Source organism: Mytilus trossulus, chromosome 4 (assembly GCF_036588685.1).
Source record: "Mytilus trossulus isolate FHL-02 chromosome 4, PNRI_Mtr1.1.1.hap1, whole genome shotgun sequence".
NCBI classification, from domain to species: Eukaryota; Metazoa; Mollusca; class Bivalvia; order Mytilida; family Mytilidae; genus Mytilus; species Mytilus trossulus.
Window position 1 is genome coordinate 9,108,542 of NC_086376.1, and position 14,956 is coordinate 9,123,497.

A 14,956-nucleotide genomic window follows, 5' to 3' on the forward strand; every position below is an offset into this window, starting at 1 on the left:
ATTTGTTTTTTCAAAACAACAACAAAAAATAGATAAATGATGAAGATTTATTTATCATATAAGATCTTATAATTTTAAGTCAATGCAATTTTGAAAATTTATCATAATAATGAGGGTATAGAATTTGTGAACATAAAAAAAGTATGACTGCTGTATTGATATTTTGATTCGACATTTAAAAACCCTGAGTTTAGACATAAACTCTTTAAAGAAAACGTCTGTCATATTTGTATAAAAATCAGTATAACAAAAGTAAGACTAGCAGCACGAGTTCTAGTCATGGAATAAGATTTAATTAAAACCCTTATTCTTATTCTTGCAATATTTAGTGTGGCAATATTTTGACTCAAAGTTTTTTTTTATGTTTTATAAACGGGTACTGGGTGCGGATGAGAAGTACACATTTTAGATAAAACATTACTTGCCTTGAATTCTACATAACATACTCGCTTGCAATTTGAGGAAAGATGGACACTTAGCGTTGTTGGCAACGAATAAAAGGTTATTTACAATGTGTTTATAAAAAAAGAAAGAAATGCGACATAAATCTGACATATAACAACTAAAAATTATTGGTTCCATACTGTGACATATATTGCTAGTGTTAAACACGATATTGAAGATTTAAATGGTTATTTTAATTCTGCAAATTCTCAGGAAGCTGCATGTGCCCGTGTAAACAAGATATCTGTCTTTCTGTTGTTCAAACTACAGTCCATACATTAATACATACATAGTTACAAGAATTACAATGTGAGTGAATAAAATCAAGGATTTGTATACTATACAAATAGAGAGGGGGATAGGACCTTTATCAGGACTCCGGGATCGGGTGTTTGTAAGCTCAGGATTTCTTCGAATTTTGGGATGTCGGGATTTCATGTTTTTAAGCCCGGGATTTCGAGATCAGTACCCCTCCTAATAACAGTAGAAAAAATCAATAAAAAAATAATTTAAAAAAAAATCGGGAAAATTTTCCCGAAATTTTCATTGTACTAATGAACTCAAAATCGGGAAAATATTTTTATGTCACGTTTTTTAATTTCTGGTTTGCACAGAACTCTCTTGTTGTGGTGAGGATTTGAGTAGTCTAGTAAAATATATGAACTCAAGAAACACAATACCAATATTTCATTTTTAATAATTCTTTGTCTTTGATATGAATTAACGTTACCTGTGGATATGCGTTTCAGTGTTTACGTTGAACATGATGTCATAAGTGAAATCCCTAACAACAGAACCAAAATCGGAAACGTTACAGTATTTCCGTTTCTATTTTTTAACAAATATGTAAGATACGAAAAAAATAATTCATACAGACTGTCCCCATTCACAAGTAATGCCTGACTCATATTAACTTATCATAAGGAGTATTGTGACATGCATTATGGACTAAGAAATTAAAAAAAAATGCAAGTCTAAGATGTGAATATACAGTATGTACATGTATATATGCTGAGACTACTTACTATAACAGTTATAGTAGTCTCAGATATATATATGATACTATATCTTAAGAATACTCTGGAGTTCATTATATATACAATCATATCCAAATAATTTAAATGAATTCCAAACAGAGAAGAATTACACAATATTCAAAAATATTCTTACTTCAAAAACAAAATACCTTCAATTAGAAAATTCTCTTCAAAATTGATTTATTTCTGTGCATTAAAAAAAAATGTGCTCTTTCTTTGCAACTGGAATATTCATTGCATACATGTAGTTTCAGAAAACTTTCTTCAAACCTATGATGTGAAATAGGAGAAACATGTCCCTGATTGATAAATAGTGATATTATATATTAAAGTGCCATGGCTGTGGTACTAGATCCCAAAGTAGCTGCCATTATGGCTAAGGTAGAAGAGGAAGAAATGGAAGAAGCAGCAAGAAAAAAAGCAAAACCCAAAGTTAAAGCCCCAACAAACATAGAAGAGTTCTTGGCTGCAGAGAAATTAGTAAGTCATTCAGTAGCATATCCAGGGATGTGATAGCAAAAGTGGGTAATAAAAATACCATGTTACTCACGAATTGATATGATTTTGTTTTTTAGAAATAAATTGTACAATTTATCTTATACATTCTGTTCTCGGCATTATAAATCGCATTTAAAAATACTGAAATGTACCAGGTTACCGGTATATGAATTTAAGTGTATTGATGATAATTTCTGAAGGTGTTACATGGACTACATTAGATTGTTTAACCATAACAGTAACAATTGTTTGAATGTGTCAGACAAACTTATAACAATTGTAATGGTAGGAAAGTTTAAAAATAAAGTTTAAACAGATTTCAAGCTTAAAAAGATGAGATAGCTATAGGCATCCTTATGTCAATAGATGGTATGATTGCCAACATCTGAACGAGACAACTATCCACCAAAGTCAAAGCAATCAAAGGCCAATGTATGGCCATCAACAATGAGCAAAACCCATACTGTATAGTCACCTATTAAAAAAAAGAAAGAAAGATGATATAGCTGCCACAATTTGAACAGCCTAAAATATAACAAAACAACCTACTAAATACTAACAAATGGTTGGTTATTTTTCATGTGACATATATACTGTGTAATTTGTTTTGTTGTACCGTACATTGATTTTTGTACAGCTGACCTTTCCTCAAAACACGTGCTTTGGATGTTTACAAATTATATTTAGAACTGCAATTTCAAATAAAAATAGTTCACAATATGTAATGAACTAATTGTCTAATGCCCATTGCATTGTATCACATGACCAATGTTGTTTTGGTTATATTTTTTTATATTTTATAAATTTTTATTTTTACATTATGAGTAAAACAAAAGTTAAAGTTTCCCTTTTATTTCAATATGGATCCTCTCAACACTTTTTTATTTATATTTTAGGATGACTGGCCGTATCCTATGGCAACAGAAGGTCCATTGGATCTTGAAAATGAGGCTCTTCTACTTGGCTCACAAGATGATATAGCTGCCATTATTAGAGATTCAGCTCGTATCCTTAACAAAAATATAGTCCATATTAACAATTTTTTTATCTTATTTTGTAGAAAAAAAATTCACTGCAAAATGAGTTTGAAAAAGTATCAGAAAAGGAGATGTCAAACTGATAGAAAACAAATTTACAGTGTTATGAAAATGTCATTTGGTCACAACTTTACAAATCTTGTAAAACAAATAAAAAAGTAGGTTTCACAGAATATTAATTTTAAATGGTATGAACCTTAACATCCTTGCAGCTATCGGATTGCATATGATGGAAGATTTAGAATCAGATCTTGAGGACCTAGAAAAGAAATTAAAATTCTATGCAGATCAGATTTTGGCTGAAGATGACCAGGAAACAAAGAAAGTAGAGAGATTACCTTTCTCTTCAGCTAGAAGTATGTATATTCTTAAAGCTTGTGTTAGAATTTTCATCATTTTTCTGTTATTACATCCCACCTACCAGCCTTCAATAGTGAGAAAAAGCTGCACAGTAAAGTTAGCTATAAATGACCCAAGCATTCAAAAATATTTCCTGAATATTGGATTTTTTCAGTTTTATGACACTATGGATTGGTATTATATTTTAATTTATTTCAAATAAATTTCAGCTTTTATGACAGAAATGACAGACTCAGATGCTGTGAAAACACATCATAGTGCAAAAGTACCAAAGAGTCTCGTAAGTTTTTTCTTATTATTGTGTGCATGTTGCATGTTCTTAATTTTATGTATTTCTTTAGCTTTCAAGGCACTTGCATCATTTTCAAAAGAATAGAAAGAAACGTTGGTTAGAGCATATTGATTTTTTGTAACTCCTTTAAGCAGATACCTTCAAATTTTAAGTTGACTCTTTGTAATGATAATTTCACATAAATTAAAAACAGAAATGTCTAGTGTTATTTGCTGTCTCATATAATGAAGTTTGCAATTTAGGTTACAGGAAAGTTTTTCTATTTGTTTTTTTTAAATTTATGGAAAAAAGGTTATTTTTCCATTTTTATTCCTTGCATTTAATTTTTTTTTTACTTTGGAACCTTAAACACTGCAATATTTATAGATGTTATTTAGCACTTTCCTTATTAAACATATATTAGAAAATAATGTTTTCTTTATATGGGTATACATATACACTTCTCTGGCATTGAGCTTTCAGCACACTGTATTAAATCTGGATAAGTTTAATATACATGGTACAATATAAGGTATCATAATAGTTGCACTAATTTATTTCATTCAGATATTTCTTAAAGTAGTTGCATGACTTTTAATGATAGCATGTATTTTTTGTACTAATGTAATATAATGTTTATATGAAAATGTACAGGACTCAAAAAGTGGGGTGAGTATTAAAAAGATTGTAAATGTGTTCCCTCTAAAAACGATGAATTATCTCCCTTGTTCATAACCTTAAAACATCGTATATTGCTAATTATACACTTTTGATTTAATAAAGAAATGAAGTGAAAATGTTTGTCATTGTTTTGAAATGAAAGCCCTTTAAAAGGATTACTTTGATTATAGGATATTGTCAAATCAAAGGTGTTTTTAAAAAAGTTCTACATTATAGTACACCTACAACATCAAAACATTAGAAACAAAGTTCACTTAAAATCTACATCTGATATCAAGTAAACACTCTGTTATTTAAGTTGAATATGTCCATAATTATAATTGTATAGATGCTAGTGTCAGGAAATGGAGTTTTAAATATAGTTGGCTAACGTATGCTGATAGATACAGAAATAAGATATTTATCAACCAGTAAATAATATGCTGATACATAATTACAGAATGGAAAATAATATCCAGCAAAACAATTATCATTAAATAGAGAAAAAAACATAGGATATTCATGTTTCTTAATTGTTGAGCCTGCAACTTACTGATGTGGAAGTGAGACATTAATTGTGATCCTACATTCTGTTGTATTTAGTAGCATCAACATAAAAGTTTGGTTTGCTGTTTAACATTTATTTAGACAGCAATACTATTAATTTGTTACACTTTCATGGTATGTTGTGAAACTTGAACTGAAACTCCTTCAGAATGAAGAAATAGGGTCTAAAGGAAAAGTTTGATTTGTTTTATTTTTACCATATTTTACTGACACTTAGGAGTCTTTACATGTTACATGACTTTTACACTGACAGCGCAGCAATTGCAGGCAATCCATATATATAGGATTCAACGGAATCCTTTACAATTTTGTTTTATGTGAAATTAATATATTAAGTTATATCTACAGACTTTTCTTAGTAAAATGGAGTCAGTAAGTTAACATTTCTATTGAGCTTTTGTTATTTCTATCATTTTGCTCAATTTTGTACACAATCAGCTTTCAGTCACACACTGAAACCATGAATGACTATATATGTTATGTTAGAATAGACAGGTTTTTTTTGTATTGAAATTAATTTTTGCATATAAATATTTGACATAAAATATTAATAAAAATATATCTATATATATATCTGCGTTTGATATTGTTGCCTTGTGATGTTGTAATATTAACTAATGTGCTGCTCAGTTTGAATTTTTATATATTTTGCTTACAGTTTAAAACAGATAAAATATACATGTACACACAATTGAATAGTAAAAAAATGACTTGACAAAGATTGACAAATATAAAAAAACACAAAAATAAAAAAAATTGTGATATAATTCTTCATAGTGCATCTTCCCACTTTTTAGCTCACCTGGCCTAAAAGGCCAAGTGAGCTTTTCCCATCACTTGGCGTCCAGCGTCCGGCGTCTGTCGTCCTGCGTCCGTCGTCGTTAACTTTTACAAAAATCTTCTCCTCTGAAACTACCAGGCCAAATTATTCCAAACTTGGCCACAATCATCATTGATGTATCTAGTTTAAAGTTTGTGTTTTATTACCCGGCCAACCATCCAAGATGGCCGCCATGGCTAAAAATAGAACATAGGGGTAAATTGCAGTTTTTGGCTTATAACTCAAAATCAAAGCATTTAGAGCAAATCTGACGGAGTAAAATTGTTTATCAGGTCAAGATCTATCTGCCCTGAAATTTTCAGATGAATCAGACAACCCATTGTTGGGTTGCTGCCCCTAAATTTGTAATTTTAAGGAAATTTTACTGTTTTTGGTTATTATCTTGAATATAATATAGATGGAGATAAACTGTAAACAGCAATAATGTTCAGCAAAGTAAGATTTACAAATAAGTCAACATGACCAAAATGGTCAGTTGACCCCTTTAGGAGTTATTGCCCTTTATAGTCAATTTTTAACCATTTTTCGTAAATATCCATGATCTTTTACAAAAATCTTCTCCTCTGAGACTACCGGGCCATATTAATCCAAACTTGGCCACAATCATCACTGATGTATCTTGTTTAAAGTTTGTGTTTTATTACCCGGCCAACCATCCAAGATGGCCGCCATGGCTAAAAATAGAACATAGGGGTAAAATGCAGTTTTTGGCTTATAACTCAAGAACCAAAGCATTTAGAGCAAATCTGACATGAGTAAAATTGTTCATCAGGTCAAAATTTATCTGCCCTGAAATTTTCAAGTGAATCAGACATTCCATTGATGGGTTGCTGCCCCAAAATTGGTAATTTTAAGGAAATTTTACTGTTTTTGGTTATTATCTTGAATATTATTATAGATGGAGATAAACTGTAAACAGCAATAATGTTCAGCAAAGTAAGATTTACAAATAAGTCAACATGACCAAAATGGTCAGTTGACCCCATTAGGAGTTATTGCCCTTTATAGTCAATTTTTAACCATTTTTCGTAAATCTCCATGATCTTTTACAAAAATCTTCTCCTCTGAGACTACCGGGCCAAATTAATCCAAACCTGGCCACAATCATCATTGATGTATCTAGTTTAAAATTTGTGTTTTTTTTACCCGGCCAACCAACCAAGATGGCCGCCAAGGCTAAAAAAAGAACATAGGGGTAAAATGCAGTTTTTGGCTTATAACTCAAGAACCAAAGCATTTAGAGCAAATCTGACATGGGGTTAAATTGTTTATCTGGTGAAGATTTATCTGCCCTGAAATTTTAAGATGAATGGGACAACTCATTGTTAGGGTGCTGCACCTAAATTGGTAATTTTAAGAAAATTTTGCTGTTTTGGGTTATTATCTTGAATATTATTATAGATAGAGATAAACTGTAAACAGCAATAATGTTCAGCAATTTAAGACTCAAAAATAAGTCAAAATGACCAAAATGGTCAATTGACCCCCTAAGAAGTTATTGTCCTCTATAATCAATTTTTAACAATTTTCATAAAATTTGTGAATTTTTACTAACATTTTCCACTGAAACTACACGGACAAGTTCATTATAGATAGAGATAATTGTAATCAGCAAGAATGTTCAGTAAAGTAAGATGTACAAACACATCACAATCACCTAAACACAATTTTGTCATGAACTGTCTGCTTCCTTTGTTTAATTCACATATACCAAGGTGAGCGACACAGGCTCTTTAGAGCCTCTAGTTAAGTTTTAGGTTCTGAAAATGATGAAGATTTTGAGGTATTCACTTTACTTAAAAAAATGACTTGAATATTAAAAGAGATCTTATAACAGTTACATTGTATGCAACTCATTTTATTAAGATTACACTGAAGTGTGATTGAAATGATTAGAAAAATGTAAACTTCATCTTTGGAAAGGTTGTTATCTCTTTGTCCCATTCACTATTCTATATTAATTGAACCAGATATTTCAAAAATTTAAATTGAGTTAATATGTATAGAATTTTAATTGGTAAATTTTAATTATGTTTACAGCTGTGGTTAAATTGGTATTGATATAGAATACATATTTTTTGCTTTTAGTTTGAAGTTTAAAACGTGATTCTTAAAGTACTTGTTTCACCAAACTCTCATATATAAAATACTTTCTCATGATTAAATGATACACAATACAAAAATTTCAAAAGTAAGTGATCTCCCTTTTATCAACTTTTAATGTTTATTTATGCTGGACCTCAGAATTTACAGAATGAACAAAATGATTACAGTGCTGCTTTGAATGAGACACACATTTTATATTTTCTATATTTACTTAAAAATGAAGTAATTGTTTTCATGCATGTGCTGTATTATAGTGATTGCCTGATTATAAATTTGTTTTGCTACACCTAAATTTTACCTGAATAAATATTGTAATGTTTTTGTAAAATAATTTCACTTCTTGGTACATATGAACTGATTCCTTTGAGATATTCATAGTGTCTATACACCTGTCATTAAAAGGCCAAATCGTGTGGACAGCAAAAATTAAAACAGTAAAATTTTACATTTTTCTTTGTAAGATTATTGTTGTTTAGGCTTCATCTGAAGATGTTTTTATGAATAATGAGACAATGTTTTTGTTTTATGTTTTCATATTTTTTTATTGAATACTTATTAATTTCTGAACAGCTGAATTTTAATTATGATTTCTTACAAACATAAAATTACAAATACTTGTCAAAAATGTTTTCATTTGCATGCCCAATTATGTCTTCCAACAAGAATCTACAAGATTTATCTTTCTTGAGTAGTGCAATCTTTAAGGCTCAGTATTATAAAACCATATCTATATAATGAGACTTATATTCATGATTTATTTCTAGGATTTTGCTGAGTCAATGTTAGAGACTAGGAAGAGAACTATAGAGTTTTGTCAGTTTCCAGGTTTCCGTCACGGGGAACTAGTAGAACTACCAGCACAGATTGAATCACTACCAATACTTCATAAAATTACCAAAGCTCAAGATTTTAATGTAAGTGCTACCAGAAAAAAATCAAAAAATGACTTCAGATGTTTCCTTATACAAAAGTTGTCTTTATGCAATACATGTGTATTGAAATTTTCTAAAAGGAACCAAGCGAAACAGTGACTTTTTGTTAAGTCATCCAGTATTCTTATTTTTCTGAAATAACTAGTGACAGTCCTTCAATTTTTAAAAGCAAGAAAGCATATTTTATTTTAAACTTTTGTGATGTGAATATTTGGTGAAAGAAAATGAAATGGCAACCAAATAAACTCATCATAGATAACAGGAGTAAATTTTGTATATGCCAGTCGCCCCTTTCATCTACAAAAGACTCATCAGTGATGCTCAAATAAAAAAAAGTTCACAAATTCAACTGTTTGTTTTTTTTTCAAATGTTTTGATTTAATTCCCCAAAATTGGCTAACTCATGCAACAAATATTTGATTTGTATTTTGTTGTGTTGTTGGATTGCTGTTTGATTTAAGTTATACCTGACATCTCCTTCATTTATATAATTAATTAATATTAACCTGTTGGTTTATTCTACTTGGAGTATAACATGGATACATGCTGATCTCATTTCAGCCTGGTTTTAAGAAGTTCTGGAAGAAGTTATTTTTATCAGAAGCATCAGTAGCAGTACTACAAGATACATTCTGGTGGATATTTCTTAATAAATTTGATGAGGTAAGATTGAATGCATGCATGATAAATGTTGTTCACATTTAAATTGGTGATCCTACAAAAATAAATAAAGTTTGATATTTGATTTGATGTTGATAAATGCATTTCTTCTCAATTCTATATACTATTTAAATGATAAGTTTTTTTTGGTGGAGGCTTCATCTTTAAGGTAAATGTCAAATGTAAAATTACATTGGTTAAATACTAATTAAAAATTGGGACAAGTTATCGTCCACAAAATCAAGCCAAATGTTATTTTAAAAAAGTGATGAACTTCTAGTTTTCAATTTAATAAGTCTGAATGATAAAAATCAGTTGAAAAATATATCTTTACCAGATATGTCACAGTTTGATGTCATGAAAAATTACATTATACATAAGTGATGCAATTACCTCCCCTATATCTGTATCCTATGCTTTTAAATAAAGGGATTCTCTATTCGCAACTGCTTTAATGATAGGTGGGGACTTGGTGGCCGAGTGATCTAAGTAGTTACTACTGTAAACACTAACCAATCAACACTGAGGTTGTGAGTTGGAACCCTGCTCGAAAGAGTGCACTCAACTCCAATCTTTATTAACTTAGGATTGTCAGTTTTCCTATCAAAGGTCTGTGGTTTTCTTTTGGCACTTAAGCCTCCTCCACCAATAATAACTTGCTGCCATGAAATAACTTAAATGCAGTGCTTAAAAGTGGTGTTCAAACACCAAAATAAAAATAAAAAAAACGTAATGATAGGTTGGACTGATCATTACAGACATTTCTTTAATTCTTAACTGGTATATTCTCAAATTCTAAATTGGTTAATTTCTGACATCAAATTGTTTTGTCACACTAAAAAAAATGAAAATATGGCTAATGACAAATTTTGGGAATTTAGAATTATTTTACATTGTATTCTTGCTTCAAGTAAATATTAATAACTAAAATGTAAACTTTGTTTTTCAGGGTAGAAACACAACAGACAACAAATCTTTGTTATATGACAGAATAGCTGATAGTTATGTAGCATTATTTACAAGTATACACAATGATGTCAAGGACAAATTTTTAGGGGTAAGGATATAGATAATGCATTGTCTATTTTTTTGGTGAAATCTATGTTTGGTATATTTCCTTATGTCTTATTTCGACTGAAGGATTGAAAGGTTGTTTCTTTCAGAAATGTATCTTTTTTTTCAAAAGCCATTTTATTCATCAATTGATATTGAAATAATAATCTAGAAAATTTTCAGCAGTCATGAGAGATAAGGATAAATGTTTTATAGAATGTTATTTATTGCTTTTTAAAAATAAAATGTAACAGGGACAATCGAACAGATGCATTGCATGTCTTGAGTTGCCAATACCAATGTTTAATTGTCTGGAAATGTTGGGATTTCAATGAGAAAAAGGTTCTGATATCACATGTGCCCTAATCAATTTTCGCATCAGAATTCTTCATTCTATTCTAACTAGAACAATGGGCAACTGAAACTTTGTAATACATAACTCATTGTTAGTTTTAAATGTCAGTTTTTAAATGTGTGATGTTAGAATATTAAATTTTTATGGAAGTAACTAATATTCAATATTAAAGATGGAATGTTATCTCTTTTAAAAGAAATCCATTGTTTTTTTTGGGTGCTCATTCTCTAGAAAAGATAGATCTCCAAAACTCTTTGAAGATGTCACAATTATCAGCAAATAAATGTATAAGAACCTTTTAGTCATTAATGTGAAAACATGTTGCTGATCTTGATTTTTGTATGATGTAAAATTTAAAAATTCCATACAAATTTTCAGGTATATATTTGAACTAATTTGGATAACCATTAAGTTTTCAGATTTTGACTTTATATAAACACATTTCATGTAGTACTTAGCAAACTTTAAGATACAATTTTTTTATTTTAGGTATACCCCAACTGTTTAGCACAAGCTGTATATTTGATATATCGCCAGGCTTTTCCAGAGTCCAGTAACAAACTGGCAGATGAATTCAAACAGGAATTATGTAATACAGTATTTGAGTGGATCACAGGTACTTTTCACTTTTCGTAATATTATTACAATTCAAAAGTACCAATTTTCATGAATTTCCTAGTTATAGGATATCTACGGATTTAATTGTATAAGTGTGCAAACCATGGCTTCCAAAACTGTCATATATTCTGGACTTTTATAAATTTACCAGACATTGTCTGCCTAGGAAAAGCATAAAAGGGACATTTACATTTTAGTTTTCAATGCTTGAACTTTAAGCAAAACTATGAAAAAACACAATTTCGCTCATTTACAAAATAAGAACCAATGAAATTAAATGAGTCACTTCTGTTTCAATATATGTTGGGTTTTTTTTGTATTATTTTGTAGGAATAAAAGCACCAGGTCAGATTTTTAATAAATGGGATGTGAAAAAGATAGAAACAGATTCAGCCAAGGGCAAGAAGGCAGATAAACAGGTGTCTGAGACAACACAAAAAATTATGCAAGCTGCTGCCCTAAATAAAGAAGGTAAGAACAGTATTTTTAAAACTAATTCAGATAGTAACAGTACTAGTGTGAGAATTGTAGATGTAGTGTGAAAAAGTGGCATGTCTTCTATTTCAATGAAGATTTTGTACAAGTTAGAAGTTGCTTTTCTTTGGGGATAACAACTTGGGGATAATTGCTTGACATATTTTTTTTAAAACAGTTGCAACATGTCAATTTGATAGGACAATGTTTTTGTTTGCATTTTCATTTATTCTATTGGGTATGCAAGTGTAATGGAAAGTAGTACTCTCTAGCACATATTACCTTAGGACCAGTGAGAGTTAATGCAATATTTTAGTGCCATACCTTTTTCAATTTTTCAGCTTTAAAAATTCATACAATTAAAAACATGTTATTAATATTAAATGAAAAAGTTATAGTACAGATAAAAAAAATCATGTGTATTTTAGTTTATATATATGCAATAGACAGAGATATACTGTATATTTTATTTTAAATATTTTCCCCATTACAGGAAATCTATCAGGTATAACTGTTGATTTTTGAAGCCTGTGTTTCACAGAATATGTTCAGTGTTCTCATATCACATTATCATCCCATTGTCAATATTGTATCATCATGGAAGTATTATAATATCCTGCATGTACATCAACACTATGCTTTATTATGTACTGAAGGGGCATCATAAAGCACCTGTTTGTTTGGTTGAACCCGAAACTTCATACCTTCATTCATTAATTTATCTTCATTCAACATGTAAACTATTTAAACCATCCTATTTTTAACTTGAAGTTTTATGTAATATTAATGCATGCAGTTATAATTTTGATTTTATAAAACTTTTTATATGTTTTTATGTTGTTGTCCATGTAAAACGTCTTTTTATGGAGAGACAAAGTTTTCAAAGGCATAACAAATTTTATTATTACACAGTCAACACATATGAAACCCCTTCCTCTATCTCATGATTATACATGTATATATATATAAGTGACATTGAAATTTCACAATATTTAATCAAGGCTTCCAAAACAGAGATATTTGCTAAAAAATTGTCCAACTGGACATAGTATAAAATCGACATTCTACAGGTATTTCAACATTTATGTGGTTCAGAAACAGCATAGTAATTATTATTGTTTATGGACATTTTACAGCGCAATGAATAATTGACTGATTTGTTTTTAGCTCACCTGGCCCGAAGGGCCAAGTGAGCTTTTCTCATCACTTGGCGTCCGTCGTTTGTCGTCGTTAACTTTTACAAAAATCTTCGTCTCTGAAACTACTGGGCAAAATTTAACCAAACTTGGCCACAATCATCATTGGGGTATCTTGTTTGAAAAATGTGTCCAACGACCCGGCCAACCATCCAAGATGGCCGCCATGGCTAAAAATAGAACATAGGGGTAAAATGCAGTTTTTGGCTTATAACTCAAAAACCAAAGCATTTAGAGCAAATCTGACAGGTGTGAAAGTGTTATTCAGGTCAAGATCTATCAGCCCTCAAATTTTCAGATGAATCGGACAACCCGTTGTTAGGTTGCTGCCCCTGAATTGGTAATTTTAAGGAAATTTTGCTGTTTTTGGTTATTATCTTGAATATTATTATAGATAGAGATAAACTGTAAACAGCAATAATGTTCAGCAAAGTAAGATTTACAAATAAGTCAACATGACCGAAATGGTCAGTTGACCCCTTTAGGAGTTATTGCCCTTTATAGTCAAATTTAAACCATTTTTCGTAGATCTTAGTAATTTTTTAGAAAAATCTTCTCCTCTGAAACTGTTGGGCCAAATTTAACCAAACTTGGCCACAATCATCATTGGGGTATCTAGTTTGAAAAATGTGTCCGATGATCCGGCCTACCATCCAAGATGGCGGCCATGGCTAAAAATAGAATATAGGGGTAAAATGTAGTTTTGGGCTTACAACTCAAAAACCAAAGCGTTTAGAACAAATTTGACGGAGTTAAATTGTTTTTCAGGTCAAGATCTATCTTCCCTGAAATATTCAGATGAATTGAACAACCCGTTGTTAGGTTGCTGCCCCTGAATTGGTAATTTTAAAGAAATTATGCTGTTTTGGGTTATTATCTTGAATATTCTTATAGATAGAGATAAACTGTAAACTGCAAAAATGTTCAGCAAAGTAAGGTTTACAAATAAGTCAACATGACCAAAATGATCATTTGACCCCTTAAGGAGTTATTGCCCTTTATAGTATATTTTTAACCATTTTTCGTAAATCTTAGTTTTCTTTTACAAAAATCTTCTCCTCTGAAACTACTGGGCCAAATAAACTCAACTGTAAACAGCAATAATGTTCAGCAAAGTAAGATTTTCAAATAAGTCAACATGACTGAAATGGTCAGTTGACCCCTTTAGGAGTTATTGCCCTTTAGTCAATTTTTAACCATTTTTGGTAGACCTTAGTAATCTTTTAGAAAAATCTTCTTCTCTGAAACTACTGGGCCAAATTTAACCAAACTTGGTCACAATCATCATTGGGGTATCTAGTTTGAAAAACGTGTCTGATGACCTGTCTTATCATCCAGGATGGCCACCATGGCTAATACAAGAACATAGGGGTAAAATACAGTTTTGGCTTAAAACTCAAAAACCAAAAGGCAATATTGTTCAGCTGAGTAAGATTTGCAAATAAGTCAAATGACCAAAATGGTCAACTGTCCTAAGGAGTTATTGTACTTTATAGTCAATTTTTAACAATTTTTATAAAATTTGTAAATTTTCACTATCAATTTCCACTGAAACAAACTGGACCAATTTCATTATAGATACAGATAATTGTGCGCAGCAAGAATGTTTAGTAAAGTAAGATCTACAAACACATCACTTTCACCAAAACACAATTTTGTCATGAATCCATCTGTGTCCTTTGTTTAATATTCACATAGACCAAGGTGAGCGACACAGGCTCTTTAGAGCCTCTAGTTATCATTCAGTGACAAATATTTCATGCATATTTTCAAAATAAAATTTGCACTAAATTAACCAACAGAATCAGAGTTTTCTTCTGCTAGCTGACAGGGAAGGACATCATGTG

At 30.4% G+C, this 14,956-nt stretch overlaps 1 protein-coding gene across 7 annotated transcripts in view; it reads left to right on the forward strand.

Annotated features, from left to right (window-relative positions):
* Positions 1-383: 383 nt before the first annotated feature.
* The window catches only part of LOC134714604 (protein FAM227B-like), a 33,518-nt gene continuing 18,945 nt past the window's right edge, over positions 384-14,956 (forward strand). For 3 of the 7 annotated variants that reach the window (XM_063575981.1, XM_063575986.1, XM_063575983.1), the window contains exons 1-10: positions 1,730-1,961; positions 2,876-2,984; positions 3,229-3,372; positions 3,586-3,656; positions 4,302-4,316; positions 8,586-8,735; positions 9,315-9,416; positions 10,363-10,470; positions 11,311-11,437; positions 11,770-11,910. In XM_063575981.1, the coding sequence (XP_063432051.1) occupies positions 1,818-1,961; positions 2,876-2,984; positions 3,229-3,372; positions 3,586-3,656; positions 4,302-4,316; positions 8,586-8,735; positions 9,315-9,416; positions 10,363-10,470; positions 11,311-11,437; positions 11,770-11,910 (1,111 nt within the window). In that variant the 5' untranslated portion in view covers positions 1,730-1,817. Of the gene's footprint in view, positions 502-1,729; positions 1,962-2,875; positions 2,985-3,228; positions 3,373-3,585; positions 3,657-4,301; positions 4,317-8,585; positions 8,736-9,314; positions 9,417-10,362; positions 10,471-11,310; positions 11,438-11,769; positions 11,911-14,956 lie in introns of those variants that run through there. The other 4 variants (XM_063575982.1, XM_063575985.1, XM_063575979.1 and 1 more) reach the window with 3 other exon arrangements.